The sequence below is a fragment of the Balaenoptera acutorostrata genome, chromosome 3 (genome assembly GCF_949987535.1).
Source record: "Balaenoptera acutorostrata chromosome 3, mBalAcu1.1, whole genome shotgun sequence".
Taxonomy (NCBI): Eukaryota; Metazoa; Chordata; class Mammalia; order Artiodactyla; family Balaenopteridae; genus Balaenoptera; species Balaenoptera acutorostrata.
The window spans coordinates 41527883-41551225 of NC_080066.1; the positions used below are offsets into that span (position 1 = coordinate 41527883).

The 23343-nt window shown below is 37.5% G+C and overlaps 1 protein-coding gene across 1 annotated transcript in view; it reads right to left on the bottom strand.

The window, feature by feature from the left end:
• Positions 1 to 23343, bottom strand: part of AGBL1 (AGBL carboxypeptidase 1) — a 520708-nt gene that overhangs the window by 115590 nt on the left and 381775 nt on the right. The window contains 1 exon segment of the mRNA XM_007194366.3: positions 4912 to 5041. Within this exon segment, the coding sequence (XP_007194428.2) occupies positions 4912 to 5041 (130 nt within the window).

Genomic DNA, 23343 nt, shown 5'->3' on the forward strand with positions numbered 1-23343 from the left:
CTTAGCCTGAGTCAATGAAAATAAGTAACAATAACACTTGTTCTTCTAACACTTCCGAGGAGTAAAGTGGAGATAAAATAAATTATGTGTATAGAGTATCTTGAGTTCCTTGGAGACAAGATTTCAGGAAGGGACATGCTATTCCTTTTTCCCCTCTCCTTTCGTGCCTTTTTTTTTTTTTTTAAAGAAGCTGATTAACTAAAAACATATGCCAGAGGGACAGAAAAGACCAGGAAAATCATTTAAGCAGCTAAAAGTTCTGTTCCATTGGGCCCCAGAGAAAGATAAAACCAAAATATGCCCTCCCTGCCCCCTGGAAGAAGGCGCCCTAGTTTTTATGAGTGGTAAACGGAAATCAATGAGCTGCTCAGAGAGCGCTGCAATCCCTTTACCAACACGCACTCACAGAGCAAGAGACAGGGGATGGGAATCCATACCTCTCCTAATTCTGAAGCGCAGGCCCTTTGCAGCGGCACAGGGGCCAGGCGGCTACAACCCAGCAGCTCAGAAGAGACTGCTGATCTGGCTTCCTGGGAGCTTGCTAGAGCCTGAGAGCTTTGGCCCACTCCCCCAAGCCATGCCCTACTGCCCCTGAGCCATGTGCCTCCTGGCCCTTATGGGGCGCTCCACAAAGGGGAACACTTCAACGCTTCCTACTCATTGATTGTCAAGCCTGTCTGCTCCTCTGGGCTTCTCCGCTTACGTACATTTTCTCTGGCCAGAGCTTACTGATTTCTAATAAATCTTCTCAGCCTTTCTCTGTGTTCTGGCAAAGATAATCTTCCTTGGATTGACTTGCATGCCTCCATGCTGGTCAATTTAATTTGGGACAGCCCCCTTTACCTCCTAGCTGCATTTCAAAGCTCTGTGACTTTGCTTTGATTTCTCTTTAATTCTAAGTAAATATAAATGTAAATGTGCACATGAACAGAACTTGAATGAGTTTTGAGTCAATGAGTTTTGGTGTAACTGACTCTTCATTCAAAATATAGAACACTTCCACTAACCTAGAAAGTTCCCTCCTGGCCCCTTTTATTTAATCCCCTTCCAGAGGCAACCACTGTCCTGGTTTACTTAAACTTTGCATAAATAGAAACATAGAATATGTGCTTCTTAGTGTCTAGCTTATTTCACTAAACATGTTCCTGAAATTGGTCCATGTTGCTGAGTATATCTGTAGTTTATTGTTATTGTCTTTAATTTTTTATTGCTGAATAGTATTCCAATGTATGAATATGCCAATATTTTGTAGGTTTCTGGGCTTTTAGCTCCAACATCTGGAGCAGATTTTCTGATCTTCTAACAAACAAGAGAGACAGAAAATGGAAGTTCAGGAAGATGGGAAAGAGAACCTAAGATCAGTGTCATGTGAGAACTATGCCATCAGTTAATAAAAAGCTTATTTTCTTTTGTTCTGTAAGGTGACCCTAAATTCACCAACTCTTCAATTTCATAAGGCAGAAGACCTAAGAGTCCATAATCAGGCCTGTAGACCTCTGAAGAAAGAATATTTCTCTACTTTACTACAATAAAAAAAGACTACCTCTCTACTTTACTACTTTACTACTAGTACAAGAAAAACTTTTACTCATCTTTCAAGTCTAGCTCAAATGGCATCTCTGGTCTCTAGCTTTTCCATAACCTTGAGGGAAAGTGGCTCAACCTTTTGTTTGTGTTCTTACAACTCCCATGAGCCTTGGTTTCAGTTTTTACCATCTTTTACTACATTGGTTCCTTCGAAGACCTGACTCTACTTTCTACCAAGCAAACTATGGACTCCTCAAAGAAAAGGTACCTTCTGGCATCTAGCACAGTGATTACACACATGGTATAAATGAGTAGACAAATGGATGACTGCCCAGATGGATGGGTGGATAGATGGACAGATGGATGGATGGACGGATGGATGGATGGACTGATGGATGGATGGATGGATGGATGGATGGATGAATGGATGGATGGAAGGATGGATGGATGGATGAATGGGTGGATGGATGAAACAATTTGTGAATAATGCCATATTGCTTATAAACTGAATGAATTATCTGGTCTTTAGCAACCCGCAGAAGTATCATGGCATTGCTTTCTCTCACTGTCTTGCATTCTCATTGGTTCCAGGAGTTTATATTATTCTACCTGCCAATAGGCAAATGTCTCAGTATCATCTAGAACAGGTGGAATCTCCTAGCCACCAGAAACTGGCTTTCTGATGCTTTAAGAAATATTTTCATAAGAGTCAGAGTTTGGGTGGAGTCACAGTTAACCTACAACTAGCCCAAGAGGTAATCTTGACTCAGTGGAAATCTTCCTGGCACAGGACAGGCCTGAGTACTGAATGAGTGACAGTGCTTCTGCTGTCAGCAGGAGGCCAGTTAAATACAGTCGCATAGGTAGCTGAAAGGTGATGTTGAGCCTATAGGAGAGCTTTGTGACACTGTGAATTGCATCTAGGGCTCAGCTGTTTCTCACCCACCTCTCAGATGGTCCCAGCAGGAAACAAGTCTGTGGCTGTCATGTTTACAGTTAATTAATGTTTATTTATATTTTTAAACAAGGCTTTCACCTGTCACGCTTTAAAATAAATGTTCTGCTCTTCAATTAGAGATTGTCAGAACAGAGAGGAATCCTGTTTGTTATGGGTTGAATGTGTGTATGCTTAACCGTGTATCAGGTTGGAACCTTTTTTTCTGTAAGTCTCTCTCTCTCCTCCCAGAGGCTAAGGCCTTCTATTCAGAGAGACATACTTTTCAAGATCTTGACTGTGATATTGGTGCTCTGCTATGTAGGCCATGAACTTGCTTCTACAGGATAGACAGCATAGATTACAGCATCTCCTTGGAAGGGGGGTGGTGGGAGCTAGCATGAAAATATTGCACATTTTGACCAGTGTAGAAAAAGCATTCTTAAGGGAAAAGGATGTGCTTTGTCCTCTTTGCAATAAAGTGTTGACTCAGCAAGTCTGAAGTGTTTAAACCCTGTACACTCCAAAGAAAGGTCTGGCCCTTGACTGACTCCTGGGAGAACACCTTGACATCTTTGGAATATTCTGCTAGATAAGAGTGTCTTTCTTTACCTGGGCCTTGGGCAATGTGAGAAGGTTGATGCTGACAATGTGATATATGGTGGGGTTCTTGTGCCGCAAAGTGTCAATTTGACCTCTGAAGGGTCTGGAGACTGAGTAACTAAGATCAGCCACGTGGGACACCATGGCTATAAAATAACCCTGATAAAAAATCCTGGACACCGAGGCTCAGGGGAGCTTCCCTGGTTAGCAACACTCTACCTGTTATTACACATCACTGCTGGAGAATTAAGCACTGTCCGTACAACTCCCCTGGGAGCAGACACCTGGACTTACACCTGTCTCTCCTTGACTCTGTCCTCAGTGCTTTTTACCTTTGTTGATTATAATCTGTATCCTTTCACTATAATAAACTGTAATTCTGAGCAGAAAAACTATTCTGGGTTCTGTGAGTCTTTCCAGGGAATCACTGAACCTGAAGGTAGTCTTGGGGACACGCCAACACATCCTCTCAACGAGTATGTATTGAAGAAAGATGGGGTTCTGGGTGGAAAACCAGATCAGAACTGAATCTCAACTCTGCCGTATGCTTCCTGGTGATGCCAAGGAAATCACTTGACCTCTTAATCTTTTTGAGAGTTAAATAAGCTTCTATATTAGATATTCACTCATTGTTTCACTAGATATTCACTGAATGTGCCACTGTTTTGATGACATAGTACATGGTCAAAAATTGGCTAATGGTAGAGGTAATTGTTTGAGTTGGTTCATCTGTGAGCTTTTCCACATTAGTTTAAGTTCCTTAGGTTAGGTAAGCACTCTAAATTTGGACATATGCTCCTCTGCACTTTTGCAGACAGATATGTTCATAGTTTGTAGTCAATAAATGATCAGTTTCATACAGTTACTTAGCTAGTATTGCCCCTTATCTTATCTTGAGCCTAAGCCTCTGGATCCGTATAGTCTGTTTTTCATCAATTGCTAAGTTACTATAGGCTTGGGAGAAAAGCCTACACATGAAAGTGCCTAGCACAGTGCCAGAATCATCGTTGGAATTTAATAAGTACTAGTTGAATGTCAATCTGAACATCTAGAGGATTTTTTCCAAATAAATTTTGGAAAAAATACCATTTGGAAAAAATACCATTTCCTTTCTTGACCAATAACTGAAAAAAATAAATAAATAAAGACCTAGGAAATGGGATGAAATGCAATTTTTTGGCCAGTTTTCACCAATGACTATTGAAATACTGGTTTGCTCCTATTGTTGGTTAAATTGTTTCCCAAAAAGATATGCTGAAGCTCTAATTCCCAGTCCTTATGAATGTGACCTTATTTGGAAGAAGATTCTTTGCAGATGTAATCAAGTTAAGAGGAGACCATACTGAATTAGGGTGGGCCCTCGTCCAGTGTCTGCTATCCTGATAAGAAAAGGGAAACTTCTACACAGACACACAGAGGGCAAAGATGGCCATGTGAGGACAGAGGGAGAGATTGGAATTGTGCCCCGCCCCCCCAAGCCAAGGGATGATAAGGATTGCTGGCAATCACCAGAAGCTAGGAAGAGGCAATGAAGGGTTATTTCCCATAGCCTTCAGAGAGATCAGGGCCTGCTGACACTTTAATCTCCAGACTTCTAGCCTCCAGAAATGTGAGAGAATATGTTTCTGTTGTTTTAAGCCACCCAGTTCGCTATGGCAGCCTTAGGAAGTGAATACCCCGCCCCCCCCCCCCCCACACAGACACACACACACTTTACAGCTTGTCACACACAGGTCTTTGGCTTGTGTCTGGTCTTCCTGCCTGGACAGAATGTATTCTGCCTCCTGGAAGGTGGAAGGAACCAAGCAAGAGTGTAGAAGCAGAAGGAAGTGAAGGAAGTAACTCACCATGGGACGCCGGCCAATGCTGCCCAGGTAGTGGAGGAGTCCTTTGGCGTGGTAAATTGTGGGCTGGAGACGAGCACTAGGAGAGAGCCACTGTCTGTTCAAATCCTCTCCTCTCAGTGAGCATCTGTGACTGCAGGAACAAACAGCAAGCAAATAAATACACATTTAGAAGAAAATAACTTGAGAAAATAAACCTCGACAAGACAGACAATTAAACTAATGAATCTAACTTCCTTCTGTCTTCTTCTCAATGGACATCAATTGAAGTTGTCCAGAAAGATGCATATCTGGCCTCTAATCTCCCAATGTGTCGTGATTATTCACAGCCCCTAAAAGAACTTAGAAACCATATTTAACTTAATTTGGGGTTACCAGAGTTTGAAGGCAAAGTCTGGGAAATGTTCCCTGCTATACAACACATCCACGGAGAACAAATTCAATAAATTTCTCTAGGCTCTGGGACCTTCAGTTCTACAAATAATTAAGTTGAGCTCAATCTATCATGCTGGACATATTACATATGATATTTCCAGCTGGCCCAATAACTCTGGATATTATTGCACCCCAATGAAGAGACTGACACTTAGAAATGGTTAAATAAATGGCCCAAGGTCACATAACTTAGAGCTAGGCTGTTCATCCAGGTCTGTTTCCCTCTGAAAAAAAGCATAAGGCTCTTCCTCCTATCACATTGCTTCTGCCTGCCCTGTCCATATAGATGACACAGAAAGCTTGACATTTACTCAGAGAGCCAGACTATCATTTTCAGAGACATCATCATGGAATATTAGCTCTAGAAATGAGCTGAAAATCATACATCTCCTCATCTGGGAAAAGGGGATGCTCATGTTTGAAAGAATCAAGTCGCTTTACAAAGGTGACACAGCTGGTGAGTGAGAACAGTGAATGCAATTCAGAGGGACAGAAGCTGAGTTGCTGAGTGGCAGGTAAGGTCATCCTAAAAGCCAAGGACGACCAGAAATTACCAAGCACAACCCATTCTCCAGGGAGGCAACCGGAAGTCCTGCTGAGACATTATTTATTCAATAGGGCTAACGACCAAGGTACCACAGATTAGGAGGAAGCAGGGCAGTACCTCCATCACCTAGTCCTCCCAACCCCTTACCCTAATCCCTATCGCCACCTCCTGCCGCTCTTGTCTTTCTATACTTCAGCTTGATCAAACCGCACACAGTTCTCTGAGCAATTGTGCCTACTGGTCTCATTGCCAGGACTCTCCAAAGCTCTATCCCTTCCCACCTATTCAACATTCAGGGATCAGCCCTGCAGGGAAACTTTCCCTGATCCCCAGGCCATTACATTCTGCTCCTATCTGTTGCGATAGCATCCTGGGACAACCTTCATCAGAGTTCTTATAAAAACCTTTTTAGATTTTTTTGTTTTAATTTCTTTTTATTTCTCTTACATTTGCTGTTAGACTGTAAGCTTCCCGGAGGCAGAAACAGTTTCTTTGTTACCATCAAAACCCTAATAGAGTAACTGTGTCAGAGTTGGTATTCAGTAAATAATTTGGAGTGAAAAAAATGTACTAGATTTAAATGTAGAATCACATACATTTTCTGTTTAAAGAAAAAACACTATTTTCAATAAACCTTGGAGGTGGAGGGAAAAAGGTTCAGCCTCCTCCTTTCACCACTTTTTCATCTCATGTTTCTGAAATTATCTTTAAATATTAGTTTCCTGCTGCTTGCTAGCCCCTCTTACAGCTCACTGGAACCTGAAAATCTTTAGATTAATCATTTATCCCGATTTCACCATTAACATATTTTGACTTGAGAAATGGGAGGTTTTTTGCATCTACCTCTCTGACTTTTTTGTTCTTTTCTTGCTTTCCACCCCCCACTTCCCCTTTTTAATAGCAATGACATCTAGAAATAGGGTTTCTGCCTGATGACCAAGGATGAAGGTAAAATACAAAGCAGATTTTTGGAAAGAAGCAAATAACAATGGAAAGAAGCCAGTGTCCCAGACTTTCTCCTGAGCTTATTTGCTGAGTTTAAATGAATTTCTTTTCTCAAATCAAGGTACTTGCAGGCACAAAATCCCAGAGCCTCAGGATTTTCTTTAACTGCTCTGTGATTCTCCTTGCCTTGACCTGGATTCTCATCAACACTGGGGATTTCTTTTTTCTTTGTAACATCAAAAGTAATGAAATCAGTGAAGGCCCCTTAAAAGCATTTCTGTTTGTAGAAATGAAAATGCAAGCATTATATGTGTCTAATAGCCAGCAATTCCATGCAACTCTCTCTACCTCTTCTTTCCATATGTTCCACAAAGACCAAGTTCAAGAGCAATGTCCACATGGAAAAGACTCAGAGGTTACCAAACAGCAGATATACTGTTCTAGATTACAGTTCTTCAAAAAATAGGAAAGAAAAAGTTTTGTGTTGCAATCAGAATGAGCCTGAGTGTTGGTTAAGGAGATCAAGTCTCAACTCCCAGCTCTGTCACCAGATATGGGTTTGGCGGCTTCTTTGAGAGTCAATATTGTCATATGCAAAAGAATATAAGTATAACCTATCTCCCAGGACTATTTTGAGGGTTAAATTAAATGATCTCTATTTTAGATATCTCCATGGAGAAATACCTACATAACTCTATCATCACCCTTGTCTATGTCCATGTCATGTCCACACCTATATACACATGCACATCTCCATCTGTAGCTGTATCTACATCCTCATCCACATCTACAATACTCAGGGATGCATAGCACCACTTGGACTATGTTCATTAGTTCCTTATCTCATCCTAATATTTTTCCTTATGAATAATAATCAGAGAGCTATATGCAGGTTGATTGGAGAGGAGGAGAATCTTGGCTAGGAACCCCAAACCAGAGGCTGTGGTTGGTTTTAAGTTCAAGTTGACTTGAGCACTTTTAATGGTGGAAGCAATGAGACTGAAGAGAAAAGAAGTTATCTAAGGAAAAAATGCAAGGATATTACAACATAAATTGCTGAATGAACTATTTAATATACCAAGAGGGCCATTAAACAGTACCAAGAGGAGGATGGCATCTAAGATTGACTAGGTACATGGAATTGGAGAGAAACTGGGCCAATGTGAGACTTAGGCAAGCTGTTAGCTGGGGATAAATTTTGTTTGTTTCACAGTGGTGGAGACAACGACGCATTCCTTTGGTATACGTAGGTTGTATGAACTTGGGAAACCTGTATGTGTGTATTTGTATTCAGCGCTCTGTGCATGGCTATGATTTTGAGAGTATCTCTGTGTGTGCCTATGGCTTCAGCAGTTCCTAGATCTCAGCAATTGTAGATTATTACAATATGTACTACATCTAACTTGAGTGCTTTTCCTTTTAAAGCAAATACATTTTCTTCCAATCTCCAAATCCATTTGGCATTTTGTGTTAATAATATCAGAGATTCATGCAGTCAGGGGAACTGCTGCCACTCTTCCTGGGGATTTGTTTTAAGCATTTGAAGAGGGAATGCACCCCATCTTATTATCCACTGTAGCATTTCTGAAATGACAGCTGCTCCCTCTGTGTGGAGAGAATTAGCAGATGGACAGCTATGACTGGTTGGCAATAAATTCAGTGCCTCTAATTTCTGAAAAGGGGTCATCCCTCAAATAGAGTTTGAAGTCCTGCTTTGCTTATAAGGAGAATAAAATGGTGAGCATTGCTATTTTTTTCCCCACTGAAAATTGCAAACTTACAGAGCAGGGGAAAAAAGCAGTTCCTTTTGGTTTTCACAGGGGGAAGTCATTTGATCCAAATAGTCCTCAATTCTTAAAAGAAAAGCTTTGGTTTAACTACAGTGTAGTTTAAGATAAAGCTTAGATGCACAAAGTATGCTAGGTCTAGGGTGACCAACCATCCAGCTTGTCCTGGAATGTTGCAGTTACAGCCTTGAAATTCCTGTATTTCCCAAGAAATCCTCAATTCCTGGTGAACGGAGGGGTTTCAAAGGTAGGATCCCTGACCAGAATTGGGTTTGATTGTTTTAATTGACTTTGAATGTTTTAGTTGGGGTACACCCTCCCCCAACCTCAGGCACCTTTGCTCCCTATTTTTACCTCTGAGTGTTTTATGTATATATTATGAGCCTGCATTTTTTAGGTATTTGCAGCCCATGTCTAGGATGTCTCTCTAACCATTAAACCTGCAGTTTTTGGTAGGACAAATCCCTTCCCTTAAAAAAAAAAAAAAAAAGGCTTTTCATTTCCTGAAAATATGGTCATTTTATGACCAAAAATAAAAAAAAAAATCTCAGCCAAAATTATAAAAAATGAATCAGAAGGGCCTGTCCTAAGAGGTCACTGAATAAAAGTCACCAATTTCATGGTAACCTAAGGATAGCCTTAAAGGTCAGACAGTCTAAAGGGAAATGATGTCACTATAGACCAGTTTTTTAACACTAATTGTGGATTTTTTTTTAAATTTTATTTATTTATTTATTTATTTATTTATGGCTGTGTTGGGTCTTCGTTTCTGTGTGAGGGCTTTCTCTAGTTGCGGCAAGTGGGGACCACTCCTCATCGCGGTGCGCGGGCCTCTCACCATCGCGGCCTCTCCCGTTGCGGAGCACAGGCTCCAGACGCGCAGGCTCAGCAATTGTGGCTCACGGGCTTAGTCGTTCCGCGGCATGTGGGATCCTCCCAGACCAGGGCTCGAACCCGTGTCCCCTGCATTGGCAGGCAGACTCTCAACCACTGCGCCACCAGGGAAGCCCCTAATTGTGGATTTTATGTATCTGCTAAGAACAGGGCTTATCCTGACCAGAGAATGGGAAATAAACCATATAACCAAAGGCCTTGACAAGCACACCCTGACCTACCAGGACCCCTGAAGCAAAGAAAGAACCACAAGTCAGAGGAAGAAAGAGGAAGAGTGAGTTGCTTCCTGAAAGAGCATCTATAAAGCTGCAGTCAGACAATAAAATGATTCAAAAATCTCCCATCCATCCGTGCCTGATAAAAGGAGAGATGGGGCCCATCAGACTGAATGAGTGATGCCAGGCTTGCTGATACAAGTGCCCGCGGCACAGCAACCTCTGAAGTCTAAAGAGAGGTAGTGTGCTTGAGACTTAGCAAGTGCGTCACCATGCACTGCACATCCTAGTAACAGGAGGCGGCATGGATGCAGGAGGAGAATATTTATCAAGGTAAAGCGATGCATGGAAGAACACGACAGAACAGCATGGGCCACTATGGGCCAGACACTGCACCCAAAGCTTTCCAAATAAAGATCACTTGGATCAGGAAAGGGAGGAACGAGGGAGAAACAAAAGGCAGTTTCATCTTAAGGCCACAGTTGTTATACAATTCAAACGATCAGCGTTCCCAGAGACATATTATTATGTTCAAAATATTTTTGTCATGCAAAATGCTCAGAGAGGCAATAATCTAGGGAGAAGGGGAATAGAAGAGATCAAACGCAGGGGTCCCTCAACACCTCCAAGAACCGAGCAATGTGACACCAGAGGACTGGTCACCCCAGAGCTCAGGTAGAGGAAAGCTGAGGTCTTTAAAAGATGGGCCTAGAGAACTGACCAGGGTTCAAATGTCAACTTTGTTAAATAAATTACCCAGAGCTGACACTTGAACCTAGGTTAGTTCAAACCTAAACTAGTCATTTTCATGCACTTGTTCCTCAAAGTATGGTCACAAACCCACAGCATTAGCATCATTCAGGAGCTTGTTAGATACGTAGAAACCTGGGTCCCAGCCCAGAATCTGCGTTTTAACAAGAGCTTGAGGGAATCTGTATGCACATTTAGTGACCCCTCCTACGCTGCTGATGGGAATGTAAATTGGTACAGATACTACGGAGAACAGTAGAGGTTTCTTAAGAAACTAAAAATAGAGCTACCTAATGAACCAGCAATCCCACTCCTGGGCATATATCTGGAGAAAACCATAATTAGAAAAGATACATGCACCCCTATGTTCATAGCAGCACTATTTACAATAGCCAAGACATGGAAACAACCTAAATGTCCATCAGCAGATGAATAGATAAAGAAGATGTGGTACATATGTACAATGGAATATAACTCAGCCATAAAAAATAATAAAATAATGCCATTTGCAGCAACATGGATGGAACTAGATATTACCATACTAAGTGAAGTAAGTCTGACAGAGAAAGACAAATATCATTTATCACTTATATGTGGAATCTAAAAAATGATACAAATGAACTCATTTATGAAATAGAAACAGGTTCACGGACTTAGAAAACAAAGTTATGGTTACCAAAGGGGAAAGGTTGGGGAGAGGGATACATTAGGAGTTTGGGATTAACATACACACACTACTATATATAAAATGGATAATCAACAAGGACCTACTGTATAGCACAGGGAACTCTACTCGAAGAATCTGAAAAAGAATAGATATATGTATATGTATAACTGAATCACTTTGCTGTACACCTGAAAGTAACTCAACATTGTAAATCACCTATACTCCAATATAAATTTATTTTAAAAAGCCAATGGTAATAAACAAAAAGTAGCAGTGTCTTATACTATACTTTAAGGAAAGAAAGAAAATTAACACTTACATAGGAACATGTACTTTATAAAGGACTTTATTGCCACCACACTTCCAGGAACCTAGAACATATGCTATTTAGAATCACTAGCATCTGACCTAGAGCAGCACTAGCTCCAAATGTTTAAAGAGACATCCCCCCTACCGTCCCACCTCATTTTCCCCACTATTGTATTAGTCTTTTGCATGTTTTAATTTGAAAACCAATATAAAGTTAAGATGAAAATGTGTTTTCTCCAAGTTATTTTGACAAGTGTGATTTCATAATATCATTCAAACATCCAATGGAACAATTCAAAAGATAACAAGGTGAGGACAAGCTGAAATCAGGTCAGAACAGATTAAGAGGTGGGCAAATATAGGTGAGCCCTACACTATCACTTGTATAAATCAGGAATATGTAATCAGTTAATTCACATTTCTACATAGCACTTGATCCCATATACAACTGACTCAATAAAAATAGGTATCACTCTCATTGAAACAGTTAATACTCTAAGGTTAAAGTTTCTAAAGCTATGCCTTGAGACCTTTGTCTGGGCCAACAATTCTGAGACCAGCCAGGGTGTCAGTAATCACTTGAGGTCACCTATTGCAACTGGCTGACATTTTGGACCACATAATATTATTTACCAGATATGAGTAAGAATAATTTATTTAATTTATGAAATTTTAAATACATTAATAATCTTCACAAAAAGTTGTCAGAATGGGAAATTATAAAGAGCACTTCCAAAAACCAAGAACTAATGATTATCTCCATAATGTTAAAAAATTAAATAATAATCTTTTGAAAAAATTCAACACTCATTCCTGAGAAAGACAATCAGAAAATAAGAATTGGTAGATACTTTCTGTGTCATATGTATGTGTTTAAAAAGTATGCATCAATTCTGCTTCTACATATATATATGAACATAATAACATATTTTTTAATATATTTTTATTATGACCTAGAAAACCAATGATTAACTCAATAAATAATTCAGTAAGGTAACAGGATATAATATTACAATACAGAAGAAAATGCTCATATAAGAGAGTGGTTGAATAATTTGGTGCATTTAAAAAATGGAGTATTGTGCAGCTATTAAAATGAAGAGGAAGGTATCTATGAACTAATATGGAATGGTGATTTTCATGGTATAAAGTTAAATGATAAAAAGTTATGTAAAATATAAAAAGCATATTTAAGAATGAAGGAGACATAAGACAATACACATACATCTATTTTTTTGTGCAAAAAATACAAGATAAATCAGAAACTAATAAGATTGATTACTTACAGAAGGCAGATGGAAATAGGATATAAAGTATGGATGAATGGGAATGGGGTAGGAGGAATAAAGGGCAAGTGACACCTCTCTGATCATACCTTTCTGTATTGTTCCAACTTTTAGAATCATGTTAATGTTTCATATACTTATATGAATAAATAAATATAATGAGAAAACCATGAATAGAACTCCAAATGGATTAGTTACAAATAAACTTAAACTCTATGGCAAATAAATAACACTTACGGAAGTAGGAAGGAAATAACTGACTCAAGTAACTTTAGAAAAAAATATTTTTACTATATACTCTAAAGCTAAAGACAAAAACAATAGTACACAAGTGTGTTTTTCACAGCAGTATTCAATTCTGAGCTACCAATTCTAAGACTGCTTTGGATGTATTCTAGAACTGAGTAAATAAGTAAGTTAATTATGAGTAATAACAACCAGGTTTCTCATAGTCACAAAAAAGAGTTATAAATAAAGAATTAACTCTGTGGTGTTGTACTGGAATCAGAAGTATCAGCATGAACTCATGGTTTCATATAGAGAGATAGGTAGATAAAGAAATAGATACAAAAGTATGTGTATTGTGTGTGTGTGTGTGTTCATGCATTTATTTCCTAGCTCTGTCTACTAGAAGAACCTAGAAACAATAACCCCCTAGTAGCAATGAACATATAAAATGCTCAGATCACAGTTGTTAAGTACCATTATTTAATCAAAGAAATCAGGGCTTCTTGAAGAAATACCTGTGTGAGGAAAGAAGAATATAAGTCTAGAACGTATTATGATGCCTGAAACTTTAAAAGTACTCAAAAATAATGGGAACAGGTTGAAATGACAGAGGAATCAATTTTAAGGGAATCCCAATGACCAAATGTGGTAAGATTTGAACAATAAAATCAATAATAATAAAAGTAATAATAATATATTATTATCCATAAATAAAGTAAATATTTATAAGTTTGTACTGATGTAAATAAATAAAGGAATAGCTCTTCATTTGAGTAGAATTCCAGTTAGTAAATATAGAAGGAGCGAAGGAAAATAAAGTTATTATTTGGTAAATATCATAATAGTAATTGTTGCAAGCAAGAATCATCAATGGATGCTAAAATTAGTGGGTGAAAGTATTATGAGTAACAGAATATTTACATAGACTTGGAATATCTCCCCATACAATACTTATTAATTTCAAAGGGAAAAGAATACTAAATTTATGGTGAAGAAACACCACAGATACTGCTGTAATCAACTGATCAAAGATAACATCACCATTAGAAATACATAGCAACATCATATACCCAATGATACGGTGCACTGAGAAGGGCATCACCTATGTGATGCTTTTGCCAAAAATACAGGATATGAATTTACTCATCAGACAAACCCAAATTAAGGTGTATTCGCCAAATAACAGACCAGAACTCATAAAACATGTCCAGATCAAGAAAAACAAAAAAGGATGAGAAGCTCTTCTAGATTGGAGGAGATTAAGAAGACATGAATACTAAATGCATTGTTATGATTGGGGAAAGGGACTTTATTGGCACCATTGGCGAAATATGAATAATGTCTGTAGAGTAGTTAATACTAGTGTCTTGATGTTATTTTCATCATTACACTGTGGATATACGAGATGTTAGCATCTGGGGAAGATGCGTAAAAACTATACAGGGTTTTCTTGTACAATTATTAGAACTTTTTGGACAGATGCCAATTATTTCAAAATAAACACTTAAAAGATTTTTAAAAGTTAAAACTTTAAAAGGGAAGAAATTCTATACTTCATGAAAAAAAAAACATGTAACAATTTTAAAAACTCAGAAATGGGGTAACTCAATAAACGGTTAGAAAAAGAAAATATAATTTTGTAAATGAAACCTAGACTAGAAAGAATATGAGTGAATCAATACAAATCATGTCTTATGAGAAAAATGTGAAAAGAAAAAGTTTTAATCCTAAGGAAACAAAGAGATGAAAAGGATTTAAGAGAAAATGACACATAATGACACACTGAAGATAGGCAAACAGTGACCAACGTAATACGAGCAGGTAAGAAAGAAAACAAAGCTAAGGATCAGAACAAATACTATACTAAAAATATGAAAAAACCTATATTGAGAAAACTCACATAAAATAATCAAAAAATTAAAACTACATATTGAAATAATTTATTATGTGTCTGAGATACACAATCTTGATCCAGAACCAACATCAAGACACAACCTAGTAATATCACTGGATGTTAAAGAAAAAGAAAACTCATTGGGGAGCTAGGCAATAAAAGCAGGGGACTTAAAAAGGGAAAATTAGGTTATCCCTTTTTGACAGCAATGCATCAGAAGAAAATTGAATAATGATATTCAAAGAATTAAATAAGACATTTAAGGAAAGAAAATACGAGACAAAGATGTTTGTATCCAACAAAACTGATCTTCAAATACAAAGAGGGACAGACACATTGTTATTAGTATTCAAGAACCCAGGGAATATTATTCCCATGATCCTGTCCTGAGAAATATATTAGACCACAAACTCCGATAACCAAAACGACCAGAGAGATATGGACATTTTCAATTTTTGTAAAGTAACCTGTGGATACCGATGCCACAGAATTTGTTTTACATGATTATAATAGTTTACTCCACCAGAAGTTCAGCCCTTTGAAGATAAGATTGGGTCTTGTCACATCTCTGAGTCTCCAGAACCCGGAAGAGCACCTGGCCTACAGAAATTATTTAATGAATGTATATTAATGTGAACAAAACAGAATTTAATTTGAATTTCTAATGTCTTAAATGAAGTGTGCTTAAATAAATGTTTATTAAAGCAAAATCAATTGCAAAGCAAAACAGTTTTAAGACCTTCAAATGCTTTCTGACACCACAAAAGCAAAAACACATTGTTCCCAGTGTTTATTTTTATCTTAGTTGTCATGTCTGTGATGTAAAATAAAATGAATACTTATATTTCATTTAATATTGAAAGATCCCATCACTACATGAAAAACAAATAAGGTCCACCTTATTTTTTTACATCAGGCCAGATGATTATAAAAGCTGTTTTTTCTCCTCATCACCATCATAACTAACATTCATTGAGTGCCAGTCTTTTGTTAACTGCTTCTATGCATTATCTCCACTAATCTTCACAATAACCCTACAAGCATTTGTTATTATAATTGTCACTTTGCAGATGAGGAAATAGAAGTTTAGAGATGTTAAGTAATTTGTCTAAATTAGCACGAGTAGATTAGCTTCTGAATCCAGAGCAGACTGCATAATACAGAAGCAGGTTACTTACAAGATGCCTAAAAGTCTTAACCACCATATAGACATATCAACCCAATGTCCGCAAGGGATGAAAGATGGGGAAGAAACCTACAGAAATGGACAATATTTGCCTCCCATACCTACATGAACCAGTGTATCTCAGCTTCCATCTGATTTGCACATTGAACTTTAGAGTCAAACTTTGAAGAAAGGATTACAACGTTTAATATGTTAATAATTGATGGCTTGTGAGTCCAGTGCCATTACTCGACCTAGCCTTAGAAGTCTTTTGACAATTTAGTCTCCAGTTTTCTCATATGTAAAATTAATACTCCCCTGCATACTTGACCAGTTGGTGTAAGGTATAAAATTATATTCAGAAGACAAAAGCATTGTATAAAAACATATATTAGTCATTAATTCACCATATATTTATTGTTACAACATCTACTATGTGTCAGATACTATTCTTATCCTGAGGAATACAGCAGTGAACAAGCCCTACTAGGAATTTGCATCCTGGGGATTATCATCGCATGGTAATTAAAGACAGACATATGTCCATCTTGTTGGTTAATTTTTCAGCACCAACTCAGCACAGTGACCAGCATATGGTAGGCAAATAATTCATCATTATCTAAGGAACTCCCCATTCTACTGCTGAAAAATATTTCTTCTCTGGGCAGCCAATATCTAAATTAAAACTGCAACTTTTTTTTTTTTTTAAACTGTTAATTCAACAGACTTAATTATGGGATATTGATTTTTCCTGATCATCTCTGTCTTGGTAGGGGTCTCCATACTGCTACAGTGTAAAAATCTCTGTACTTTCCTTCTTAGAGAGAAACGCTTGATGAAAAAATTCCATGTAAAGCTCAAAACCATTAACATTGAGAAAAATTTAAAAAATTCTTTTTCTAAAATTGCAATGTGAGTTTCATTCTCTTATCCTTAATGCGAGAGTTGATAAGCTTACAGCTGCTATCTCCCAAAGAAGCCCAGAAATTAGGGTCCTTTATTGGACCATAACACCAAATAACACCCCATGTTTCTCTTCCTGAATGGAACAAAATCATAGCTCTTTACTTGTTTCCTTTTTCTATGCCTCTGAGGCTTCTTTCATATTAAGTTAATTTTTCTTTATGGACCAGAAAGTATACTGGACATTTACAACCCCTTGATGTTCTGTAAGCCAAAAGGTATCTCTAGAGAGTAAAATTCTTCCCTCTCCAGCTAACTAGTAGAGGTAGCAAGAAAAGTGATTCTCTGCTTTCTCCAGAGGATGTCAATGTGTTTAATTCTGGTGTATAATAAAATCCAGATGAGTCTCTTGGGGAGAGAAACAGAGATGTAGAAAAATAATTTCTGCTGATTGGGAGTTTCAGTAGCTAGGAAACATTCACCTCATTCCCTGAAAGCAATACTGACTGCCAATACCATCCTAGATAAAGGAATGAAGAATATCATCCAGGAAGTCTGGTGTTTCTTCTTGAAGTCCTCGCAGGAGAAAGGAGAAAGATAGGAATGATACCACTTACAGTGCTGAAGAGAAAGTCAGAAAACTGAGTTTTAGTCTTGGCTTTGACACTTGCTTTCATATGATCTTAGACAAGTTCCTTAATTTTGTTGAATCAGAGTTGTCATTTGTTTAAAACAAATTAGGACATGTGATATTTAGCCAAGGAAACTCTCCTTCAAAAATCCATTACTCTAAGTAAAGACTTCTAAGAAAAGGGAAGGAGAGGGAAAGAGATACACAAGGGGAGAGGAGGGGAGAGAGGAGAGCTATACGGTTTTACTCTTTGAAACACAGATTCCTAAGAAGAAAAATTGTCCAAGATTTATCACCTCATACATGGATAGCAGCAATTGCCTCCACGATGGCTTTATCTTCTATTTCTCGTAACATTTCTCTCCCAACTTGACATAATTCCAAACTGATTTTCAAATTCTTCCAGTGGCTTACCATTACCTACAAGAGGATGTATAAACTACCTTGGCATTCAAGATCTTCTACAAACTGGTCTCGGTTCACCAATCCAACTCTTGGTGAGCATTCCTGTTTGCACCATCAGCAAATACTGTCCTGAACTTTTACTTAACTAAACTACATACTACATTATAAATCATTGGAGGATAAACTTTTTTTAAAAATTTGCTTCCATCCTTATTCTCAGTAATTTTATTACTGCCCAACATAAAGCCAGTGCTATAAGCAAGACAGATGTCCTTGTTGTTTCCAAAATAGTTTGTGCTCTCCCAACTATCAAATCCTCTCAACTGCTAATGGAATCATGTCTGAAATCGGATCCTTTTCTTTTTTTCTTAGTCTACCCACCTTTCAGTAAACTTTTCAAACCCTGCCCCTTTCATGAGACTTTTTTTGACTGCTCCAATGTATAGCAACAATTTCTCCAACCTCTGAACTCCCTTAGGAAAACAAAATAGTGAAAAATTTATGTGTATAGTCAATAGAGTCAGGTCTGGTTCCGCAACTTGCTAGGTAAATTTGGCTAAATTATTTAACCTTGCTAAATTTAAGACTCTGTAATATCAGATAAGAAGTATTCCTGCCTCTCAATGTCTACCTAAAGGAAGTAGTAGTATCCAACTCACAGACTGTTGTTTGTCTCTTAGAATTAAGCGACATAACATACTGAAGGCACTTAGCAAAATACTTAGTAAATGCTCAGTGACAAACAATAAATGTTTGAATTTTTTAAAACAATTACTTACAGCATTCATGTTTGCATCACCCTCAAATACTGTCCTGAACTTTCATTTAACTAAGCTATATGTGCTTGTACTTAGATTATAAATCACTGGAGGATGAACTATACTTTGTGTGTTTATTAAATCGGCTTCAATACTTTCCATTGTGCCCTACATTCAATGGGTCTCAGTAACTACTTGTTATATAAAAGCTTAGAGACAAATTAGACTATAAATATAGGACTGTTCTCCTTACTTTTTCTTTTAGGTTTTCAGTAAAGCATGAGAAGAAAATAAAAATCACAGGGGAAAATCTGTATTTTTCACTTAATCTTCAAAACAGTCTCCATTTCATATCTGAAGAAACTGCAATTCAGAAGGTTTACATAACTATCCATAGTCACATATTTCAAGCTGGAATTTGAACCGAGGTTTTTCACCAAATTGATTAATAGGTGGCACAGAGGAAGTCTGGAAATTCATTTACCTAAAGCACAATCTTCTGATATCTTCTTCTTTATTGTTTGTCCTCATTTTCTCTTTTTTTTTTTTTTTTTGATTTTTATTTAATTTTATTCTTTTTTATACAGCAGGTTCTTATTAGTTATCTATTTTATACATATTAGTGTGTATATGTCAACCCCAATCTCCCAATTCATCCCACCACCACCACCACCCCCCGCCCACTTTACCCCCTTGGTGTCCATACGTTTATTCTCTACATCTGTGTCTCTATTTGTGCCTTGCAAACTGGTTCATCTGTACCATCTTTCTAGATTCCACATATATGCCTTAATATACGATATTTCTTTTTCTCTTTCTGACTTACTTCACTCTGTATGACAGTCTCTAGGCCCATCCACATCTCTACAAGTGGCCCAATTTCGTTCCCTTTTATGGCTGAGTAATATTCCATTGTATGTATGTACCACAACCTCTTTATCCATTCGTCCGTCGATGGGCATTTAGGTTGCTTCCGTGGCCTGGCTATTGTAAATAGTGCTCCAATGAACATTGGGATGCATGTGTCTTTTTGAATTATGGTTTTCTCTGGGTATATGCCCAGGAGTGGGATTGCTGGGTCATATGGAAATTCTATTTTTAGTTTTCTAAGGAACCTCTATCCTGTTCTCCATAGTGGCTGTATCAATTTACATTCCCACCAACAGTACAAGAGGGTTCCCTTTTCTCCACACCCTCTCCAGCATTTGTTGTTTGTAGATTTTCTGATGATGCCCATTCTAACGGGTGTGAGGTGATACCTCATTGTAATTTGTCCTCATTTTCTCTTGGCATGCTCTATTTTCATGCAGAAAGGTTTGGTGCTGGCTTGACTCTTATCCTGCTCCTCTGCAGGCCATTTACAGTAGCTTCTGCCTTATCCACAGGGAACACGTTCCAAGACCCCCAGTGGATGCCTGAAACCATGGATAGTACCGAACCCAATATATACTATGTTTTTTCTAGCATCACTGCTCTTGTGCTTTGGGGCAATTTTTAAGTAAAATAAGTGTTATTTGAATGTAGCACTGTGATATTGTGATGGTTGATCTGATAACAGATATGGCTACTTAAATGACTAATGGGCAGGTAGTGTGTTCACTGTGGAGCAGCTGGACAAAGGGATCATTCACATCCCAAGAGGGTCGGCGTGGGACTGCTTGAGATTTCTTCACACTGCTCAGAATGGCATGCAATTTAAATTTTATGAATTGTTTATTTCTGAAATTTTCCATTTAATAATTTCTGGCCGTGGTTAACCTCAGGTAACTGAAACCGTGGGGGGGAAAGAAAAAACAGATGAGGGGACTACTGTATATTGTTCAGCTAAATTACACACACATACCATGCCAGGAACTTAGAAAGGCAAAGGAACTATTTATTAGACTTTATAAACAAAGAAGGAGGATATACCAACTACTTTCTCACTATCCTCAGTAAATGGCTCCCGCATTTCTTTGGCTTCTCAAACCAAATATCTTATAGTCATCTTTGATGCCTCCTTATTTCATACCCCTAATCCCACTTATCAGCAAACCGTACAGACTCCGCCTTAAAATGTATATACAGAATTTGACTACAACTCACCACTAGCTCCCTCAAAGATATTTCATAAAAAGTTTGAAGTTACTTTACTTTGGCTTATTTCCATTAAGATGCAGAATAAAATCAGACAGGTTTCTCATTAGTAGCTTGACTTCATCCTTTTATTCAGGGAGTTATTTTAGTAATATGAAAATTCAAAATATCTTTATAGCTAGGTCTCATGGACCAGAAAAAAAATGTTATCTTTGATCTACTGTATATTTTAAACTAAAATATACACTTCAAGCTAAACATAGTTAATATAACTTTTACATCTCTTTATCAAAGAGAATAATTATCAAAATTATATTTTATAAGAAAACTTCTCCTATATAAGACAATATCTGCTCTCCTTCTTCTTCACCCCTCTTCCAAGGTAAGAAAACCTCAAATAAAACTTAAAGAAATAAAATGGACACATTTATTCATTCAATGCCAATTCTGTTAGCCTAAGACAAGAAGCAATCCTTTGGATAATATTGCATCGTTTCCCCAGGATCCAGATTGGGTAGCCACAATCAACAGGAAGGTGTCATTTTCTCCTTTCATTCTGTCATCTGTTCTTAATTTACATCTTACTGGTCTCTGACAAGGATAGTGTAGCAGATGGCAAGTGAAATCTAATTAGTGATGTCTTGCAAGTTGTGTCAAGATTCTTCAATAAGGTTGTTTTGTTGAAAAGCCATTGGAGGAGTGTTAGCTCTGTTTCCTGATGATAGGCAAAAGGAATAAGTAGCACTCGTCTTTATTTTACCTAATTCAGAGCTTGTTGTGTGGAAACAGCCTTTTTTCCCAGGGGTATTTCTAAAAAACAATCAGAGGCAATTGCTGAACATCATGGCTGTCTGAGGCAGTGGACAGCAGTTGGGTAAACAATGAACTAACCACAAAATCTAAAACTAAAAGCTGGGGAAAGAAATGTCCATAGGGGAATTTGAAAAAAATCTCCAACCTGTTCTGGGTATATAAACGCAAAGGATTGTGTGAATACCCAGGCCTCTGTGCATGCCAGTGTTCACACTCAGAAAAGACCTAAAAAAGGCACTGGGTTCTCACCTGTGACTAACCTTGAGGTTCTACACAAGCAGGAAGTAAAGAGTAAAGCAGAGTTGTTAGCTTGAGTATTGATGGCACACCCCAACATGCCTACAAGCCCTCCAGCAGAAGCTATGGGACTTATTAGTTCCAGGCAAATAAGAACATCTCTATCTAATAACTAAATGACCACTAAGCTAGCCAAGCAGAGACTTCAGTGACCACAAATTACAAATAATATAGGCTTTACAAAATTAATTCAAAAAAGTTGCTAAACAAATGATAACAAACCCTGGCATAGAGGATGAACCTGATTTCCAGAATTGAAGCATAACTAATACTATTTAAAATTTCTACTTTTTATGAGTCATGCAAAAAAAAAAAAAAAAAAAAGAAAGAAAAAAGTATGGCTCATACATAGGAAATTAAGCAGTTAATAGAAACTGTCCCTGTGGAAGCCCAGATATCAGACTTTCTGAGAAAGATTCAAATCACCTATTATATGTATGTATACATGTTTAAAAGACTAAGGAAAACTTAGTCCACTGGATCTGAAGAACTAAAGGAAAGTATGAGATCCATGTCTCAACAAAGAGATATTATCAATAAAGAGATAGAAATTACATAAAAGAAGCAAATAAAATGTTTGGAGTTGAAAAGTGTAATAACTGAAATGAAAAATTCACTAAAGGTGCTCAGTAGAAAATTTGAGCAGACAGAAGAAATATTCAGTGAAATTGAAGATAGTTAAATTGAAATTATACAATCTCAGGAACAAAAATAAAAAAGAATTTAAAAAATGAACAGTCTCAAAAACCATTAGGACACCACAAGCACACCAATATACATATAACAGGAGACCTAGAAAAAGAGGAAAGAGAAAGACAAAGAAGTAGAAAGAAGGATTAAAGAAATAATGAACAAAACCTTCCTAAATTTGATGAAAAACATTAATTTACACATTCAAGAAACTCATCAATCAAAATATCTACAAACAATAAATGCTGGAGAGGGTGTGGAAAAAAGGGAACCCTCTTGCACTGTTGGTGGGAAAGTAAATTGATATAGCCACTATGGAGAACAGTATGGAGGTTCCTTAAAAAACTAAAAATAGAACTACCATACAACCCAGCAATCCCACTACTGGGCATATACTCTGAGAAAACCATAATTCAAAAAGAGTCATGCACCAAAATGTTCATTGCAGCTCTATTTACAATAGCCAGGACATAGAAGCAACCTAAGTGTCCATCAACAGATGAATGGATAAAGAAGATGTGGCACATATATACAATGGAATATTACTCAGCCATAAAAAGAAATGAAATTGAGTTATTTGTAGTGAGGTGGATGGACCTAGGATCTGTCATACAGAGTGAAGTAAGTCAGAAAGAGAAAAACAAATACAGTATGCTAACACATATATATGAAATCTAAAAAAAAAAAAAAAAGGTTCTGAGGAACCTAGGGGCAGGACAGGAATAAAGATGCAGACATAG